Genomic DNA, 21263 nt, shown 5'->3' on the forward strand with positions numbered 1-21263 from the left:
TTCAGGTGAGTCCCTATATGGCAAATCAAACCTGCTCAGATCCAAAAATCTCATTAAATGAATGCTGGGAGATTTGTGAGCTGGAACAGATTGGTTTCATTGCTCCAGGTGGTTTGTTTTCCAGTTAACGCTAAAACTCTATGGCTTGTAGCGACCAAAAAAAAAAAAAAAGGAAGGAAGGATATTTGCCTAGGATCCTATCCCATCAGAATGGTCATTGCAAGTTCAAGGAATCTTCTGCAAACACGTAATATCAACTTCCCATTTTAAACCCTGTTTTTCTTTCATAAAGTTCTGAATACTTTCCAGACTTCTTTAAGATTGATTTTCTTTGTTCCTTTAGCAGAAGGCAACTAGCAAGAAGAGCCCACAACATCACAGTGTTGTGACAACACTCACCAAAAGTACTTATTAAGGTAAAAGAGCAGAGCATTCATTATAGATTAAAACAGCCAACTGTCTCACCTGAAACATGGAAAAACCTCACACAGAATACCAGCTTCTAAAAGAAAGCTTCTAATCCTGGAACACACAGCGATTACGGCAAATTAACTCTAGAGCAAAAGCATGGACCAAATCCAGTGTCTCAGCGTTTGTCTAAATGATTCCCTACATGGGTAGGCTGTGGTACCCCCTTCACAGAGGGGCTGCAGAAAACAGAAAGGCAAAACAAAAACGAAAACAACAACAAAACCTCCCCAAATCACACCCACAGAAAGTAACATTAACTCTGCAGGACACTTTGTAACTTGCAAGGTAGAGTTCAGGGGAGGGGGGGAAAAAAAAACCCACCTCAGAGCACTACGTTAGGCAAATAAACGCTTTCCCTGGAGTACAAAACAAGGGAGTGGAAAGAGGAGCTGGAAAACAGAAAAAGGTAAGACTGAGTTATATAATGAAATTACCCAGCAAGACATAACTGAAAATTGGGTACTGGAAAGTTAATCAGATACCAGTTTCCTATCCTTCTGCTGTAATGCACTAAAAATAACAGAAAGAACATCAGAAGCAATTTTAATTTTTTTTTCCCTCCTGCCAGCAAAGGGTATATCTTAAGTACGTACATCTTTAACGCATACTCATCTTATACAAAAATATGGTAAACAAACTGAACACAGCTTGCCCATGAGTAAACTCAGCAATACAATAATTTGTGGAATAAAAGTAACATATCTATCAGGATCAGAAAAAGGCTTCAGGGTTCTTCCCCATAAAACAAGATCTACCTACCTTCCTATTCCTCTCTGGCTACCTGTGCACAGCCACATAAGTGACAGAGATCTCACTTAACAGACCAAGGCCCTCTAACCAGTCACAGTGCCTAAAAATCAGAGGTATACTAGCCTTTTTATTGTTTTAAATTGGAAACACACCTCTGTTGACTACCATCATGGACTAGGATTTAAATTTTTGGTATAGCAAAGACTACATAACAAAATGCATTAATATTTTCACGAAAGGAGAATGGATTGACTGGATGAGCTTCCTGAGGCTTAAAAACAATATCGATTAAAAGCAACATTATGCATTACATTTACTACCAGAGTGAAATTATGCTTCACCTCAATGAACGACATCCAGAAACACCCAGGAAATACAGCAGTTACACATCTATCCAACATACCTATCCCGTGTAGGGTTCACTAGCACATAATTACATTGCAGTTCTTTCCTCAGTTAGTTAGTATGTACGGGCCATACTCAGTGAAAATTTCACTAGGTCGTTCTTACAAGCTGTTCCAAGCGTTGCTGCTTTGTAGTAATATTCAGAATGACTCTAATAAACTACTGGAATTACATAAATTGCTCCTATTTTCAAGTCATTTTAAACTCCTAAAACTTAATGTGAAACAGCACAATCTCCACTAATTCTATGCATTAAATCCACCTTAATAAAGAACAGTGGTCTGCAAACATTGAAGCACAAAGGCTTGGTTTTGAGCTATGTTTAACTCACCAAGAATGGAACAAAGCAAATGGGTTAACTTTATTAACATATAAATCAGTTATGTCACCATTCTTCCAGCACTTCTTGCTCACATGGGTGAGCTCACAGGGTTCTGCTCTATTTACAAGGTTATTTTTGTTCTCCCTTTGATAACAGGTCTGTGACATTCATTCCAGTCAAGATTTCCAGGAGGGCATATGCTAGAAGTTAACTGCTAAAACTTTATTTAAAAACCTGAATTAACTTATTTTCTAAAGTCTTAAGAAGCACAAAAGTCTTAAGAAGCAATATACAACTACTGTAGGGTTTTTCCCCCCCCCCCCAACATTTTGCCCCCACAACATACTGCTACACCCTTCCGCTCCTGGCTAGCATACATTAATAAGGTTACAGTGCTGCTTTTCCAAGGATACCAGATAGCTTCTTCTAAAGTCCCAAGATCACACTGAGGTCTGTGCAACGTCAGCCTTCACACAAACATCCCGTGTCCCACACTAGCTTTGCAATGCATCCAACACAGGCTTAAGGATACATAAACTGATTTCTTTTTTTAATGCATAAGTAAATTAAAGGAATATTTCTAATACATGTTAAGAGTTGTTTCTTTGAAGACAAATCTTAAGATATTTCACAGCTTTTCTCCAAAATCCAAGCATGGATTTTGCCTCTTTCCTGTGGAAAGAAAGGAGAGCTGAGTTAGCCTAATAGCACAGCTCAGTGACATAAAAACTGCTTCCCTGGGACTCTGTGTAAGGAGGGACACAAATGAAGACAAGGGTAGCAAAACTGCAGAGCTTTGCTGCAACTCTGCCAAGAAAGTTCAGCAGCCCCTGGGTACCACAGGCATCCGAAAGTACAGAAATTCTGTCAAGGAAGAACCAACGACCAGGAAAGAAATAAGAACAAACACAGGATTTACAGAAGATACGCTAGCACGATTACATTTAGCTTCCAGTGATTTCTTGAGGAAATAAATAAGTATTACATTTTAAGTCTGAATCCCTTTTTCCTGTATGTATGTGTACACCAGCGGTGAGAGAACAAATTTTGAAGCAAACAGTGTGATAATAATTTGCTCAGGTAATGATTCCTCTAATGTGTCGCAATGGTTCTTATAATGAAAAACAATCTACTCCTTTATCTTTCCACATACCTTAAAGTTAACTCCAATAAAGACCAGAGAGATAACTAAAAGCAATCAAGTTACTGTGGTTTAACAAGTTATTATTTCTGATCAGCTAAGTTACATTAGCTCTGATGTACAACGCCATGCATGCTCTTGGCCCAGCAGGAATAACATTTTATTTGCAACTGAGGCAGGCTAGGCTTTACACCATGGCTTGTGAAAACCAACTTTTTCACTGCAGTAAGCGATCGTTTGCAATCACCTATCTGTATTTTTCTGCTGCACAAAAACTTTGGTCAAAATGTTTACCATACAGAAAGCACATCCAAAATACCTACCTATGTTCAAACTGGGAAGCATACTTCAAACTCTAAAAAAAGTTTCTATTTTTGTAATGATTCAGCCCAGAGAACCAGATCTTGCAGGGTTAATAAGTATCTTTTCATTAACTTTGAAGGGCCCTCTAAGGGATTTTTAACAGAGGTTAGCTCTCTAGGAACAGTTATAAGTTTGGCCAGAAATGTTTCTGAAGAAATTCTGATACTCTTTCTTGCTTAAAATATTTTCATAGGTCCACAGTTCCATATATTCTTAAGGAACACATTTACAGAAGGGAATATAGAAGGTAAAGCTTTAAGCAACTGATGGGAATATTATTCTCACATTTCTTTCTGAACAGCAGGTCCATATGATCATGTTGTTCTCTTGGCTTTTAAATTTAAAATATAGACTTATTTTGTATTAGTTAACATACTATAAAAAAAATCATACTTCAGGAATTATCAAACCTCATATTCACTTTGCATGAAAAGCATGGTATGACTTGAAGATACAGAATATACTGCATGTGGGGAAAAAAAAAAAAAAAAAAAAAGTGAAAATTTCCTACCAGAAGTTGCAGTGTGGTTTGGAAGAGGTACTAACAGTAAGTTAAAATAAAAAGATCAGTATTTTTTGGAGAAGAATCTCTCAAATTAAGCAATTTTTTCCTTGCAATACAAAGAATCAGCGTATCACACGTTACTTCACTTGACAGGAAACAGAATGTGAGCTATACCCGCCAAAGATAATTGACAGCTGTTTACAAACGACATTTCTGTGGAAATAATCAGGGAAAACATAATTTTCTCATATGAATCAAGCTATCGAGAAGTTACAAACAACAAAGTTAAGGAATATCACATCAAATCACTGGAAAATAGCTCATTCTTTAATGGCTCATGACTTTGAATTTGCTTGAAATCATAAGACTAGAAGATGTGGCTTTACCCTTGCTTTTTTGAATGAGAACTTTTATGTAATTATTTTCTAACAGACAGCGAAATCAACCAAGCTATTACAGGATCCAGTTTGTTCTCTGCAGCTAAGACCAGTTTAGAAGTGAATGTTTCTAGAACTTTTTTTCCTTTTTCAGTTCTATAAAAGGCCTCTAGTCTTAACAGATTCCAAATCCTCAATATAAAACCAATGAGGACACTTACAAACACTGAGTAATTTGTCTCTTAGTATAAAGTAACATCAGCAAAACCAGGATGCTTATTTATTCACATTTAAAGTTGTTTAGTTTTTGAGCCTGTCAATACGTCTCAAAACAAAAAAATCCAACATACGTACAGCTTCACAGTCTGATTTGGTTTGTCGGGAAAGCTTTCAAGAACAGACCATGGATACAAAAGCACTAATATCTCCATCTCAATACTAGGCCCCAGATTCACAAGTGTAATTAAGTGCTTAAATCCTAGTACAGAGGCGATGCTTTTCCAAGTCATCATTTTTACCACGAGAATCTCGATAACAAGCTCTGTAAGAGTTAAATTTCATAACATCTAGCATATAACTACAACAGTGAATTCCAACTAAACAATTAAACAAACCCCCTCAACATATAATTCATGATCAACTATCTGCCCCCCTCCTATATCAGTACGCTGTCCATTTGGATTACTAAATCTTTGGTTTTTTATGAAAGACTACTTGCATCTGGTACTATACACACAGTGTAACATATCTGAAAAATTTACCACCTCATCTCTCACTTGAAGCAAGGACTATTACCAGCTTAATCCAGAATCTCTTTGCCTAGTTACTAGCACTTGTTTTGGGGACAGCTGCATCATTCTTGTAAACGTCTTTTAATCCTTACATTACACAACTTTAATATTAGTTTCACATAGCTTTCTCTTGGGTATTACAAAAACATATCTCTAGTCCAACAATAATACCCTTCATTCCTCTTAAGACAGAAAAGTGGCCTTAACAGGCTCGTTCCTTACTTACTGGATTATTAATCTCAATAAATACAAAGCAACAAACAGGAGAAGAAAGGAAAACAAGGCCCCTTAGCCATCAAGAGGAAAGATGAGAACAGAAGAGAAGCGCAGTACGTTATAGCACACTGTAGCGCAACTCATTTCTGGTCTATCCTAACTTTTGAGTGCTCAGCTTTGCAAATTCAGAAATGAGCTTTTAACATTGCTTTGCACGTTTAACCTTCATTTTTAGACCTGCAGGCTGAAGTCCTTCCTCTCAGTACTTTCTGTGTTAGAATATCAAGTTGACACCCTTATCAAATTATAAGGTCATGTAAACAGTGATAGTTATCCTTTTGCCATATGGAAGATCTGTTCGTTCTTATCCCTCACACTTTTCAAAACACAAGGATCCACTATGATGTTCAGTTCCAGGGTAGGTATCCCTATCTATTTTTTGGTTCATGTTAATGTTGTTTAGTACTTATGAGGGGAGAAACTTCAGAATTTAGATAAACACAATGAAATCATTTTGTACCACAATTTGTATCACACTTTTGGCATTGCTTCCCAGACAACTTTGAAAAAATGAGTCAAAACCATCCTACATAACCCGTCTCACCTGCCATGGCACATTAACCTCAAGCAATGCAGTTTAAACATTTAGAAAAAAATCCTCCAATTTATTTTGGTTGAAACTAAAAACATTTCAGAATTTTGAGGTCAAAGAAAATGTGTTTGTACCAAAAAAAAAAAAAAAAAAAGGTACATTTCAGAAGTGCTTTAAGTACCATAAAGACCAAGTTAGTTGCTTTTTTACTTTCTGAACTTGTTTGAAACATCGCGCCCAAGTTGTGGTCAAGATGCCTTTAATCATAGTTACATATAATTTTGTGCATGCATGTATAAATAAATTCTGTCTCACCAACGACCAAGTCATTTCTACTCAGGAAACAACAAGTTCCTCAAATTCTCTCCCATTATATTTACAGGACTCTCCACAGGCAAACATCAGCAAGTTCTGCCACGTGCTACAATGACTAGAAGAAGTTGCACAGCATCACTGATGAAGCACCAAGCTCTAGTCAGTAAATCCTAAGGACAGGACGATTATATGAGCTTAGGCTCACTGCTCCATTGCCGTGTAAACACAGTCTCACAGCTTTTGACAGTTTCAACACGAGAAAAGGACGACTATGCCTTCAGAAGACAACACAGACATTGTCTCAGCAATCTTGGCAACACAGTAAGCCATATTTGATGCGACAAGCTTTTAGAACTTTACATCACTAAAAAGTACTAGTTTTATTGCGTTCTGCAAAAACCCAGGCAGTGTCTACAGTGCATTTCAAAGAAACCTATAACTTTCAAGTATATGCTTTTACTGATGATTACCAATCTGTTGCTAAAAAATCTATTTTTAACTGAGTACATAGTTATTTCTCTTGCTAGTACCAGTTTAAACTAAATTTTTGTTCATTAGTATTTCTGTAAATGTTCTGTTGGTGCACTAAGGATATCTGGAACACTCTTTCTTCAGCATAAAGAGCCAGATTAAGGGCCTTGAACTGTTCTAGATCCTACTGTATCAGTAAAAACTAAATATCTTCCATTTGGAAGTATCAGACAGCACATTATATTATTGGCACCCAATAATATATCAGCTCTAAAGAGGCAACAATTTCCTTAGTCTATGTTTAGAGTAGAATCCAATACAACCTTGCAGTCCCCCTTGCTTTCAGCTGTGCAATAGAGATGTGAGAGTTGAACGTTAGTTATCACGGACAATCATCAGCTAAGCAAATGATGGCAGTCTGGAGCAGCTGAGGACTTCACGCATGAACATCGCTAAAGGATTTTGAAGGATCGATGCAACAGCCCTGCAGAACCATCATCTTGAAAGATCACCAAGTTTTCCAAGATGCAGTACAGACTAGTACTACTGTTCATTCTGGGAACCAGAAAGCAGCTTATGAGGTACACTCTAAAAATTTGGTCCTGTCTAAATGCAGGAGTAACATCCAGTAGATGCTCTGTACACATAAAAAGAAGGCAGCATCATGTCTTTTCTCATTGCATCTTCTCTGTAACTAAAATTTAAACAGATATTCATATGCTGAATATCTGATATATATATCTGATCATATGATTATATGATAATAAGAACAGAAAACCAGCTGTGTACAATAAGCCTGCAGCTTCTTCCCCCTCCCCGCTGAGAACTACAAGCATGCAAAGTGTGGAATGTCTTAAATCTTTAATGAAAAAAGTTATACTGGTCCCAGTAAAGCAACCAGGCATTTCCTGCAGCTTCAGAGGGTGCAGGAAGGAAGGAACATTCCTCACTGAATCAATTTAGGCATCAAATATCATAAGCTGCTGAAAGATGACCCTCTCCTGCCCAACAAATGAAAATACCTTAACAGACTTGCGTTCGTAGTACGAGACTAAACTAAAGCATGTACGCTTGCACTATGGTTTTAAAATATCCAGTGGTGCAGCACTCCTACTCCAAATACTTTATCCCAAACTGTACTAACGCGTTTAAAGATTTCTGTCATTTTTCAGTGCTTTTCTACAATTTTATTCAGATCTAACTAATATATTCATTCGTACAAAGGACCTGATTCTTGTTCAAGTGAAAAATCAACTACCCCTAAAAAGGGAGATGGAAATAAGATTACAAATCTGTTCGGATTAAAAGGATCTTTTTAAAGTACAGCTTCTAAAAAAATAAAAATAACTGTGAGAAGTAAACACTGCCCTACCTTGGTAGCTCTAAATGTCAGTGAGAAGTATCACCTTTTGTGTTATTTTCCAAAGTAACTAAACTGCTTAGTTTGCATTCTTTCAAAAAACTGATACTCAAAGGGTGAAGAAAACATGAGGGTTAAGCTCTAAGACAGTATTCAGTGCATCCTAACTAACTATTTGTATTATAAGCCTACATTTAGCAATTTGTCAAATTAGTGTGAATTGGTTTTTAATCAAAATATATTACTAATAGGAACACTTCCAGGATCAGAAATGAAAGTAGACATTTTATAAACACAGAATTCCAATTCCACTGAGCTACAGTAAATTTACAGACTGCAAAAAATTACTAGATAAAAAATTCAACAAGGTCATACAACAATAGGTGTCTTCACACCCCAAAACAAGAAACAAGACGACGGGAAAATATTATTTTTGCACTAAATATAGAAGCAAGTCCATATCTAGAAAGACATAACCACGCTTTAAAAGCTTTAGTGAGTTTGTAGCATTTCAAACTAAATAGCAGCAGTGACAATAAAGCACAGTCCAAAGGACAGGGCTTGCGCCAGGAGTCCGGTTCTATTTCTGGCTCTGTTGCTGGTGTGCTGCGTGACCTTCAGTGGAGAGCTTCTCTTCCTTCAGCCACTCTTTCTTTGTCCATGGGGAAGGAACTGCCTTTCGCTGCATCTGTACGTGACTAACAAAAGGGGCCTTCACTAGAGGGCAGTAGGCACTGCTGTAAATATTAAACGATAAGGCAGAACAAAGGTAAGCACTGAACAGACTCTAGCTGTGCTGTTGGACTGGGCAGCCCTCTTTGATCATTGGTACTTTTTTGGTTTTGTTCTCAGTAGCCACAACGAGGATGAAAAAATTACATCTGACTTACCCGATCTATTCCTTATCTTTTAAGCTGAGTACAGTTGCTACAATGAACAGTAATTAGTTCTTCCTCTACTTAGCTTTGAACTGCTAAAATTCCAAAGAGCAAGGTTTGATTTCCTTCTCTTCTGGGTCATCATCAGAAACACTAACCAAATTGCAGCTTGCAATTTAATTAGCCTTTCAATCTTAAATAGTACCAAGTAATCACAGTTAAGAAATCAATACCTTAAGAATTTAGTAGAAAGAGGGACAGTAACAGTCACCATTGTACTAGTCGAAAAGAGCCTATTTTAAAAGTAACTGCATTTGCTTTTTGAGAACTGTAAGTTTCTCACAACCTACTATGCTAGGAAATTGTTGCTAGGGGTAAAGGAAAAATGCCAAAACGTGTTAGCATGGTAGAGGAGAATACAAGAGGAATGAACAAATTGCAGGATTGAATGAGGAAAAGAACAAAAAGCGACATCAACATTATAGGGAAAATAGCATTGATGGAGATTAACAAAAAAAGAAATTCGCAGAAAGGTGTGTTGAAAGAGGAGAACCAGGCAAGGCCAACGTTTCTTAAGCTTAGTGAAAACGAAATTCCAAGAAGGAAAAATGGGAGGAAGAGGAGAGGCAGAGGGGAATTAGCAAGGACGAGATTATTGGACCATCTTAATGTAAGTACTTGTAAAGCAAGTTTTCAATAGTCTTCCACAAAGATTTTTTTTTCCATTCCAGCACACCACTGTATTATCCCTTTTCTTCACCTCCTAGTTACACAAATATAACTCTGGAAGTTCTGTACTTTTTCTGCTGGTCTGATTATGTTACTCGCTCTGTTACTTGCTCCATTTCTTGAACTTACTGATTCTCAGTCCACAATCACATTATCTTATAGATGCACTGTGGTCAAGTTCAAACTGGCCTCCATATTCTCTCCCTAATGTATCAAAACTTCCACTCTCACTGAACTTTTTACACAACTAGGTCTTTTTTTCAATAGCATATTTCTGGGTATATTACAGATGCTTCAAATGTTCCTAAAAACCCCAAACACGTCCTTGTCTGTATACATGTTTGCAGCTCCATCACGCGTTTACCAAAAAAAAAAAAAAGTCACTGTATAACAATGCTCATTCGGATTTTGAGCGGAAAATTTTAAAACGGATCTCTTTAAAATGAAGGAAAACTTCAAAATATGGAATAACACTTCTATTAATTTTATACTTCAACATAAAATGAGTATTAAGATCAAGAAGATTAAAACAAACACATGGAGTGCTTTTAACTACCATTTAGTTCTATTTCACGCTATCAGGGCTATTCTCTGCAAACACAATTCAAAAATTCATGTTTGGAAAAAAAGTATTATTTTTTAGCCTGGTTACAGGTATCTCTTTCCTATAATGTAGGTAAAGGATTTACTCAGAAGGACAAAAATATAGATAGCAGTTAACAAAACTGTACACGTACCTACAATGAATATTTTCAAGAATTCAATGCTAGTTAGTGCAGACAGAGAAATCTGGGATGCAACTGCCAATAATCAAATGAAGACACAATGGAAGCTGCAATATTCACCAATTCAGAGCCCCCTTCTCCTTTTAATTCTGTAAAGGGTAACAGTCTAGATTTTTCTATGCAGATAGACAATAAAATCACTCTTACATAAGTCCCATGTTGTTTGTAAATTTGATACTAATTTTTCTCAACTGGTATTAATATTTAAAATGAAATCACTCCAATTCAATTAGTCTTGAGTTACTAATTAAAAACAATTTCCAAGACAAGTAGCCTATACCTAATATCACGCCTTTGTGCAGAGATAGCAGAAATACTTAATATGCTGCTGTATATTATGGTGAATAAAAAAATTTCCTAAGATTTTACATTTTGAACTATGTCAGCCTGATCTGAAACCCTTAATTTTTGGAATAAATTCTGACCTACACATCTGCACACAGGAGTCTTACTTTTATTTTTACATGAATAACTTAATATGCTATCATTCAAAATTAAAAAAAAATTCTCACGGGAAAGTGATTTCTCATCTATCAGGGCAGGTCGCTATGGCAACAACTACAACGACTACCAATGCTCTTGCCTCACTTGATGAATAAAATAGAAAAACATAGAGCACTATAATGAAAATCCTCGTGTTATAAATCTTTCTGCAAAAGAAACAGGGATTCCCTCCTCTCTCCCATTTAATGGTAATATTTAGACTGGCACAAAGTCATCCAGTTTACCTTATACCCTCTTGTCATTATGTTCTAGAAATGCGTTGACTTAGCTTTCACTGTATTTCAGTATTCTTGCTCCTTTGGGTTGCAGATAGGTAAAACCAAAAGAGCGCTTTTAGAGTCTAAGGATAATTGGAGATTATCTATGTGGAGTTGTAAAAGCAAAGGGAACAGGACTATAAAATGCAGTAGGAAAAAAGGTCATAGTGAGGAGAAAGATGGATTTTTACCATAACACCCTAAAAATAGATTCACTTAAAATGAAGCACGTACAGTTGGAAGTACCTACAGAACAAACAGCTCCATCTAGAGTTTTAAAAGCAAGTCATATTAAAGCAAGTTTACAGGTAAAAGGTGGGGTTTTTTTTTAAATACCCTCTAAAATTATCTTCAAGCTCTCCCAATTAAAATAGAAATTTGGCTTCAATATAATTTTTATGTAGAAATCACTTGATCTCTTTGAGATTCAGAAAGATTATTTTCATCAAAAACAAAGTGAAAACAAATTCTTAAACGAAAGTGACGCCTAAAAGCAAAAACTGTTCGTTGACAGCTCATAAGCTTCCTGCATTTCTGTGAAATTTACACTGTAAAATCCTAGCCTCAGGGCGCTGAGAGTAAATTTTGCCAGAGTTTTCGATGCAATCGAGATTTCACCAGGATATAAATCAAGGAAGTCAGCCTTACAGCACTGCTCAGCAAAGATTTATACCCACATTCAACACTAATATAATAGTCCAATAAGGAATGAAGCTTCTTGGACGTGTAATACTTTTCAGGCCCCAACTCTTCATATTTATTTATCATTTTCCACTTTTTTCTGTAAAAATCAGAATGTCCTGCTAAGCTGTTACATATTCCAGAGCAAAGCCTGCTCTCCATGTTGTCTTTTAGAAGTGATTTACCATAATTATACTCTGTGTTTGCGGAGAAACAATTACCTCCATGGTTCAGGACAAAATTTAGGCTTCAGGGCACTGCCCAAGAAACTACACCAGGCTCTGGCAGAAGAGGTCTGCTCTTTTGCCTGCTGGGATGGAAATAAGCTATACCCTCAGCCCACTGCCTGTATTAGCAAACACTTTTCTATATGCAAAAATAACATTTAGACCACAGTGCATCTGCAGCAGCATATTTAGCCTCTGGCTGCCTTCCTGAACTGTAATCCCTCACTTCTAAAGCAATAAAGTTGTGCTCGACTAGCCAGGGCTCTCCAAAGACATGGAGAAGGCAGAATTTGTTTCTTCCTTTCCATTTAAGATAATAACAAGAAATCCTATGGGAAACATTCTACAACTACGATATTTCTGTTCAACTAACAATAAAATGAGAACGCTGTCTTTCCTTCCTACCCGTAGGACAAAGAAACCCTTGCATTTAATGGTCAGTTTACCTGTTTAAAGTGCTTTCTGTACGTTTTCACAGCATAAAAACAACTTGCCGTCAGTACCACTGCTTTTGGCAAGATTCCTGCCCTCTCTGTGCTTTTCATGAGTCTTTTTCTTTAATACAATATTTTTTGAAGAAAGCTAATTTAATTCACATTAAACACCTGTATAGTCTCTCTTTTAATGAATATGCGTCATGAAATAGTCTATACTTGTGTTTACAGAGAAGGAACAGAGACTACACATAAACCAGCATCAAAACAGCTAAGTTGAACTTTAAATATTCATCAACGGTTTCCCAGCATTTGCAGATGTCCTGTGCGCTTCCCATTAGTCACCTAGCCAACTGACCTTCACAACAGATCTTTGATATGCTCTCACTTCACCAGAGAGCTCTGAGTACAGAGGGACAGTGGTATCTCCAGCTCTCCTGTTTTAAAATTTATTTTGTTCACCATATATTGGTTCTGGTCACTCACTCTCCACCTAAATTTTAAGAATACATTTCACTAATGCTTAAGAGAGACCACCAGGATTGTCCTCCTAACTCCTCCCAGATTATATGTTACGTTACAGCCTGCGTAAAAAACATTACTGCCATTTTTCTTGACCTCTGCTGGACCCTTCCCAGCTTTGCCTGCAATACAGGTAGTGAGACAAAGCAGAAGAAAAAGAGTCAAGAAAGTCAGGAGCGACAGGTTGCTGCTGGAGAACCATTCGGGCTGAAGGGCTGCAGCGCTCTGGAATAAAAGCGGGCTTTGTTATTCACTTCATGCGTCTGGTAAGGTAGTACTGCCTCATGGTGGTTTTCCCACATTTTCACTTTCCCTTTCTTTATCCTCTTCTCACAAGCACTTACCCTTCTCCGCTCCCCTTATCTTGCTTCTGTCTACCTGTTCTAGAACAGTAGTTTTCCTGGCTTCCTCGCTCTCTTTTCAGTCTATGTCCTTGCTTCTTTTCGGTATCATGAAAAAAGAACAAAAATTGTATTATTCCTTTCTCTTTTTCTTCAGTCTTCATTTGTACAAGTATATTCTTTCCAGACGTCTCCCCTTTGCTCTCCCTTTTCTCAGCTTTCCTATTTCCCCTATTTTCAGTATGGGCCAGGAGGATTGCTCAGTCTGTTCTCACACTACCATATCCACTACTTAACCAGCCTTTTAATCATTCGGCTTACTAGCTTCAAGCAGGAGAGAAGGCAAAGTACATGAAAAGGTATGTCACAAGCACGAGCAAAAACAGATTTACCAGATTAGGGTAGAATTAAAATGATTTTTAAGGATTAGATCACAATTTATATATAGCAATGTAAAAGGGACAGCAACAAAATCCGTGCGTTTATTTTTTAAAACCAAAAAATGTGTTTCTCATTAGTCTTGCACAAGAGAAGATGGATGTTTTGATTTATCATGCCTCATTCCTATAGAAAAGTTATTCTTTTTCTAGTAACAGACTAAGAGTTGTCACAGGAAAATTTTAGCCCAGAATTGCTTCTGGTTCATCCATCATATCTTCCTGTTCAGAACATCTACGCTTAAGATCTTCATCTTTCTCACCCTTATCAATTAACCACCATCAAATTTAATTAAGAGAGAGCAAGCATCTACCAAAGTTGAACAAAAATTTTTTCAAACTGCCTTCCACGGTGTCTACAGTTCCTAAGAAATAGAAACAACAACTTTTTCCAGGTTAGACGGCTGAACAGGATTCTCAATGATGCATCTGCATGGGTCCATAGAAAAAGCTACAGAACAAAACAAGAGGCTCTACCTCCTTGAAAGGCTCAGCACAACTTTTTTTTAAAATGAAATAACACATTGTTGCAGTATTTGAAATAGCACTCACTAGGAACTTCTCTTGAAATGTCTTATAAGTGACTCATATATTGTATTTCTTTGAAAAAGAATTCTTGAACATGGAGACCTTCAAGTTTCTAAGAAGCGTTGTGCACACACACAGACCCTTGTAAGTTTTGAATACCTAGAAAAATCATGCAAAATAGAATAGGAATTCCTGGATAAGAAGTGGGTGCCAGAAGTTCCTCTTGCTTATTTATCACAGTGCTAATAGAAATGCATGTTTAGGTTTAATGGTTTATGTTAATTAGCCATTGTGGCAGCAAGCTTCATGTTGTTTTTATTTAATATACCATTTAAAACAACCTTCATATCTAGAACACAATATTACAAATTCTATATTTACAACACAATATTATAAATTCTGGATTTTTTTTTGCTCTGAATATCACAGACACTATGCAAATCAAAAACCTTCAATGCCAAGTTCTTTTTTCTTTTTTTCTTTTCTCTCTTTCTTTTCTTTTTTTTACTGTCACTGTCAAGTTGGCCATAACTATTCAAAATTTTATAACACTGAAAAATAAGAGATTTTCTCTTCTCTTGGAATCGTCTGTATGCTACCACATCTTTGAGAACAACCTAGTCTTGTTGGTCTAATTTTACAGTTCTGCTGTGAGATCCCATACTATACACACAAACTTTCTGGCTTAGGGGTAAGCGAGGCTTCCTTTAAATGCTATCATTTCAGAAAACAGGAAAGGGAAGAGGATTTAAGAAAACATCACATTCCGCAGTAATCCTAGCTCCTGCAAACGCAAAAAGTATCAGGAGCCAAACCGATAATCTCACTTAAACCTGTTCAACTTAGAAGAAATCAACCGACTTTAGAAGAATTCATGTGAAAAAATAACTGTTCCAATGAATAGAAATCAAATCATGAGTTCTCACATGTTCTTATCCAGTATTCTAAATTAAGTAGATAGATGGCATAGAGATATTTAATTTACAAAAATATTTAAACCAGGATACTAACAAAACTCTTGCAGAAAGTAAGCATAAACTTGACCTAGGAAACAAACAACTGATGTTTCTCTGGCTTTGTAAATGCTTTGCAGCTCAAAATAAACAACCTAAAGTTAAGCTTGAGACCAAAGAAAATAATTAACTGCAAATACTCCTGTCACATGAGATAAGTCATATATAAACCTCTTTATCGCACAGTGTAACACTTATTTGCAAAAAGTCAGCTTCACTTTATCTAACTTACGGTCTTGCAGCAATTCCTGTTTGGGAAAGTTCTGACAGAATTTGCATTAATAATACAGTAATGCCCACCCATGACACAACTTCCAAAGGAAAGTTCTACCATCACTCACTCTAGTTGAGAGAAGAAACCACTGAGCGATTAAAAAACCCAACAATCTCCCTATATACACCTGCAAAAATGAAGGTTGGAATTAACTGATTTGGGTTTTGTGCTTTTGCAGGCAGCACTTCCTCAGAGTGACAGCTTCATTACATTACAGATTTCCAAAAGCTTAAAGAAAACCATACCCCTTCTGTTAAAGTCATCAAAAGGTTTCAAAATTAATTTCCAGGCAGTAAAGACAATAGGTTTTAATAAAAATTAATACATAAATATAGATTAAGTATCAGGAAAAAAAATCATACTAAAAACCAGGTTTTTTAAAATTGATTTAAGTACACGTTGAGCAAGCATTTCAAGAAGTTCTTCAGTTTGATTCTTTGCAGAAGTATTTCAAAAAATAAAAAATAGGTGTATTCTTGTGCACATGAATAAAGGTTTTTTCTTCTTCATTTCGGAAGAACAGGTTTTTAAGGGAAATACACTGACAAACTGAATTAGATTAAAAATTGATCCTGACTGACTCTGCATGCTGTTTTTAAATCTTAAAGACCTTTAGAGCTTAAAAAAGGGACGCATCTCCTCAACTTCTCAAAATCAAAACTGACTCTTGAAAGCACCGTTAGATTACTGACATCTGAACCTGCTTTTAAGTTTAGATTAAAAATGCTTCTGTAAATGACATTTTGGTAAAGTTAAGACAAAGATAAAAATACTTACATTGCATTTACTTTATCTTCTGGGCCCTGAACCTGGCCCGTTACAGTCCCTTTGCTGGTGTTTTTAACCCAGCCGACCACTCCTAATTTCCTAGCTTCCTCTTCTGTGTACTGATTTGAAAAATAATAATGAAAAAGGATAATCAGTGCCAGCCCATACATATGCATATCACTTAAAATACCACTTTCATTTTCACAGCTTTAAGACCTACACTTGGAAGAAATAGCTCTATAGATGATGCTCATACCCGGGCATTAAGATGTTCCTGCCAATTCTGAACGTGCAGCAAAGCAGCCAACTTTTGAACAGGAATGAGAATATACATGTATGTAATACATACGTGAGTCATTTAAAATTGCATTTCTGTTGTCATAGCTTTTTTCAATATCTATTCTCTCAGAAAAGAATAGATATTCCTACCCAGGCCTTACACAACAGGTGCTGGTAATAACATAAGCAGCAAGACAAGTTCTTTCTAATCGTTTTTCCATGTAGAAATTTTTTTCCTTCAGAAGAGGAGGCAAAAGACGTGCTCTCTTGATTTTAGGATTTTTTTAAACATATAATTACAGTCACAAGGGACTCTAATAATTCCACACCATCCCAAACTCCCTGGTACCTATTCTATTCCTTTCTCTAGCTACCATTACTATAAACAGCTTCTGTCTCTCCTATTCATTTGCCTCTTCAGCAATCACAGTGTCTAAGCTCATTAAACTCCCGTTTCATTCTAAATCCTTTCCACCTGGCTTTCACCCCTTAAATTCGACCCTTAGCTCACGCATCACTACAAAAAAAACAGCAGCAAAGGTCATAATCTAATTATTCTGTTTTTCTAATATGCACTTTGCAATGCAACAGTAAGTTATGCTGGCCTTCTCAGTTATTCACTTCTTGCAGTTAAATCAGGAGCTTCCAAGTACATCGATCTCTTTAAATTTTTTCTTATTTTCTGTCATTCATGTGCATATGAAATATATGCCTAGTTTTAACAATATGTGCCTCAAAACTTAAACAGTAGGGAGCAGAAAGCCTGTTTTTCAGAAACCCATTGAAGTTTCGTTCCATGTAGGACAAAAAAAAATTCACCACTATTAGCCAATACATAGTACTCCACCTTTTCACATACATCCAAATTAAACATATTAAAGGTATTTCCTCTGTTTTGCTTTTTCTTGTATGTTTAGTAATGAGGTACAAGACTATTATGCAGTCCATGTTCTTACGCTGAATTACAGAATGTCATCAGAATGATGGCTCTAATAATAAGATTTCATGGAGCTTTCAGTATAATTGTGTAAGAAATAGCCACCAACTGTTTTATGGTGTGTGCAGTAATACCCAGAATAGTACACAAATACTAGATGCGTACACTGCAGTATCAGCTTCTTTAGATACTTTTTTTAAAATGCCGACAGCCAAACTTCAGATCAATATGACATTTCAAAAGAAATCCCATATAAAATTTTGGGTAGTCTAGCATGTGAAACGGTGCTACTACCAAAGAAGAGTATTTTTCAAGCTGATCATGAGCAACTTCTCCCCTCCTAAGCTGACCAAAAGAACGGGAACGCGGCTGATAAACAAGCCCTATTGAGGAAAACGTTAGGACTGGCAACTTTTAGATCTAATATTGAGCAGGGGCCGCTATTTTCAGAGAGAGAACTATTGCTAGCTGGTTTTGGCATGAGGCCTCTTGTTTCTGGGGCTGCTGTGCGTTGCAAAGCTCCCTGCTGGATGTTCAGAACTGGTGGGGAAGGCTGATCGGGATATGAGCTGCAAAGACTGAATTGTTGTATTACGTGGTTACATGGAAACATGATAAGCTTCCTCAAATGCCAGTGCTGCATTTTAATTGTCATTTTAAAAAAAATGAACTGGAAAACTTGGTTTCAGAAGCTACATCAAGACCTTCAGAATCAACTTTTCCAAAGACCAACACGTTATAACGCTCCCGTGAGCCAGACACGCTCGTTAGATTCCACACGAACATAAACCAACGTTCAGGCGAACAAACTTTCCAAAGCAGATATCAATTCTCTTCTAAACCCACAGGCAATACTTAACTAGCACAGAACTGAAAACGGCAGCTGCACAGGTTTGTACTCCACAGACCAGCTGCGGTATTTTTAGCCCTGGAAACGCTACAGGGGACGGCGGGGCGGTGACCTGCGCCTTGCCTTACCATTCGGAAACAAACACCTGGGGAAGAAACCAAAGAGAGAGACGTCACGGTAACCGGAAAGAACGAAAACCCTTCCGAAGGGCTTCCCTTAAGGCCGCCTGCGGGCAGGTCAGCTGCTGCGGTCCTTCCCCCGTGGCAACTTCAGGGAAAGGTCACCACACCTGAACGCCCCAGGAGCCAGCTGCCATCCGACCGCGCGTCTCCCCTGCGGCAAGCTGACGGTGCCCAGCAACGCAGCGACCGCCTGCCACCGTTTCGGACGGGGAGGCTGCGCTAGCAGAACTTCCCCAGGCCGAGTTTTTTCTCATTTTGGTGTTCTGCCCCCAAACCCCAGGGGTTAGACACCCCCGCCCCAACTCCCTCCCCGCGACCCCCCCCCCCCCGGCCCGCGCATGCGCGCCGCGGCGGCGCCGCAACGGCCGGCGCGCGCGCCCGCCCGCCCTCACCTTGCACGCGACCGAACACCTCGTAGTCCACCGACTTGAGGGCGCCGGAGGCCTTCGCCAGGCCAGACATGGTGCCGCCGCGCTGCTCTGCGGACCGCGGACGGCAGCGCGCGAGGCTCAAGCTTTCCGCGAAGGCGGCCGCTCGCCTGCGCCGCGGCCAAAAGGCGCTGCCGGGGTGGGGCCCGAGACCGACCCGCACCCGGGCCGGGGTGGGGGGGGGGGGTGGGAAGGAGATTCCCCCTCCCCACCCAAGCACCCTCTGCGGAAGGCGCAGGGCTGCGAGGAGGGTCGCGGCCCTTCCCCGGCTCACCCAGAACTAAACAAAAAACGCCGCAGGCTGGGGTGGCGGCGCTGACTGACCCCGCGCAGGGGGTCGTTGCCTGCGTTGTATGTAAGGGGGATCTGGAAGCGGGATGGCGAGGGAACAGAGGCCTGGAGGAGACCCGTGCCTCCTTCAGGCCCCGTGAAGTAGGCTCATACGCACAGCTGAATTTCCCAACTAGAGCTGCTCACGCAGGTGATTGACAATAGCTTTTTTTTTTTTCCAATAATTTGTAAGGATTAAATTTAAAAAATATATATATATTTGCAGTAAAAGTGCCTGAACTGAGGTAGTTTTAGCTGATAAGATGGAGGAGAGTCAATTATTTGCGAGCTAAGCATACCGCTAACATACAAAATGTATGTTGGCTTCATCAGGGACAGAGGCCTGCCTGGCTGAGTTGCCACCTTTGCACATTTGTTCTTTGAGACCATCGCTCAAGCTCTCACCCCAAGCTGTAAAAGCTCATTTCTGTGGCCCCCCTCGTGCCAAAGTCTCCTGTGCTAGGGCGTACAGCAAAGCCAAGGAGGGGACGGGTTGCTCAGCTGCAGCTGGGCTTGGAGAGAAGGAAGACCCCACCTCACACAAACCAGTCACCAAACCTGCGCACTGCAGCATCCCAGTGCTCAGGTTTTCATTAACAAACCTTTGCAGAAGTACCTGCGTGTCATTTCTTTACCTGGAGATTATACATGCAGAAATACAGGCCAGAAGTTTGTTGTGCAGTAGGTAAAGTCTCCAGGCTCATGCCTCATCACAGATTTTTCTCTTAGATGTTAAACTGCATGCAGACGTGGAACTATTTATTCCCTACGTTTTCTTAAGAAAAAAAAAAAGGTGGCTCTTTGGGCCAAATTCTATTGAAAAAGGTCAACAAACCTTTAGAAGATTGACACAGCTTTCTCTTGCCAAGATGTAGAGTGACAGGCTGACTTTATTGACTTACAATAAATATCAAAGTAATAGTTATTTGCCCAAAGAGCCATTAACAATTTTCTTCATGTCCTACCAGTAATGCAGCCTGACTCAAAGGAATTGTTGATATGTTTGAATCTCAAGGCTAGAGGTTAAAGTTAAAGAAGTTTAAAAAAAAATTAGAAATTAAAAACAAAAATCAAGATGTAGAAATTAGAGTGCTTAACTGAGACACAACAGGTAACTAGAGAAGCTGCAATTAGATTCAGTGCAGAACAAGTAAATATTCAAATAGAACCAGAAAATTTTCAGTATTATGGAGAATAGGAACACAATGGACAAAGTTACATCATTTGCTTGAACTATATGACATGTTAAATTGCATCCTCATCTTTTACAAGGGTCATACATTTTGCTAGTGAAGCACCATTTTGTTTTGAAAGAGGAAGGTTCTACAGCGAAGAGGAGCAGAAAGTAGTATAGCCTGAAAATGTTTTGTCATTTGCTGCCATCTGTCAGCAATGAAGAGCAAGACAGGTCACAAAAATTCACTACAGCAGCCTGTTCACAGGATAAAGCATTGCAACTCCAGCCTTGAAACCAGAGTTTGTGCTGGCACGGATTATACCGCAAGATCTGCAGATTCCAGTACTAGTGATGGCAACCTTCCTCCTGTTGAGAGAAACTTTGACATTTCAATTAGTTCTCTTGATGTGACTCAGGTGTCCTCTTATTTCTACTGGTTCACTCTCTGGATGAGAATCCATTCCTGTCAGTCATTGTCCTTGAAAACCTTTTCAAGGTTTCTTTACCTGGAGATTATACATGCAGAAATACAGGCCAGAAGTTTGTTGTGCAGTAGGTAAAGTCTCCAGTCTCCCTCTTTTTCAAAGTCATTTTAAGGTTTTTGGATCTCCACATCTTTCCTC

General features: G+C 38.5%; 1 protein-coding gene across 1 annotated transcript in view; it reads right to left on the reverse strand.

Annotated features, from left to right (window-relative positions):
* The window catches only part of ACYP2 (acylphosphatase 2), a 64462-nt gene extending 45052 nt beyond the window's left edge, over nt 1–19410 (reverse strand). The window contains exons 1-3 of the mRNA XM_068939960.1: nt 19098–19410; nt 18652–18668; nt 16467–16576 (exon numbers count right to left, since the gene is read on the reverse strand). Of these exons, the coding sequence (XP_068796061.1) occupies nt 16467–16576; nt 18652–18668; nt 19098–19167 (197 nt within the window). The 5' untranslated portion in view covers nt 19168–19410. The remainder of the gene's footprint in view (nt 1–16466; nt 16577–18651; nt 18669–19097) is intronic.
* Between the last annotated feature and the right edge of the window lie 1853 nt (nt 19411–21263).

This window comes from Struthio camelus, chromosome 3 (assembly GCF_040807025.1).
Source record: "Struthio camelus isolate bStrCam1 chromosome 3, bStrCam1.hap1, whole genome shotgun sequence".
NCBI lineage: Eukaryota > Metazoa > Chordata > Aves > Struthioniformes > Struthionidae > Struthio > Struthio camelus.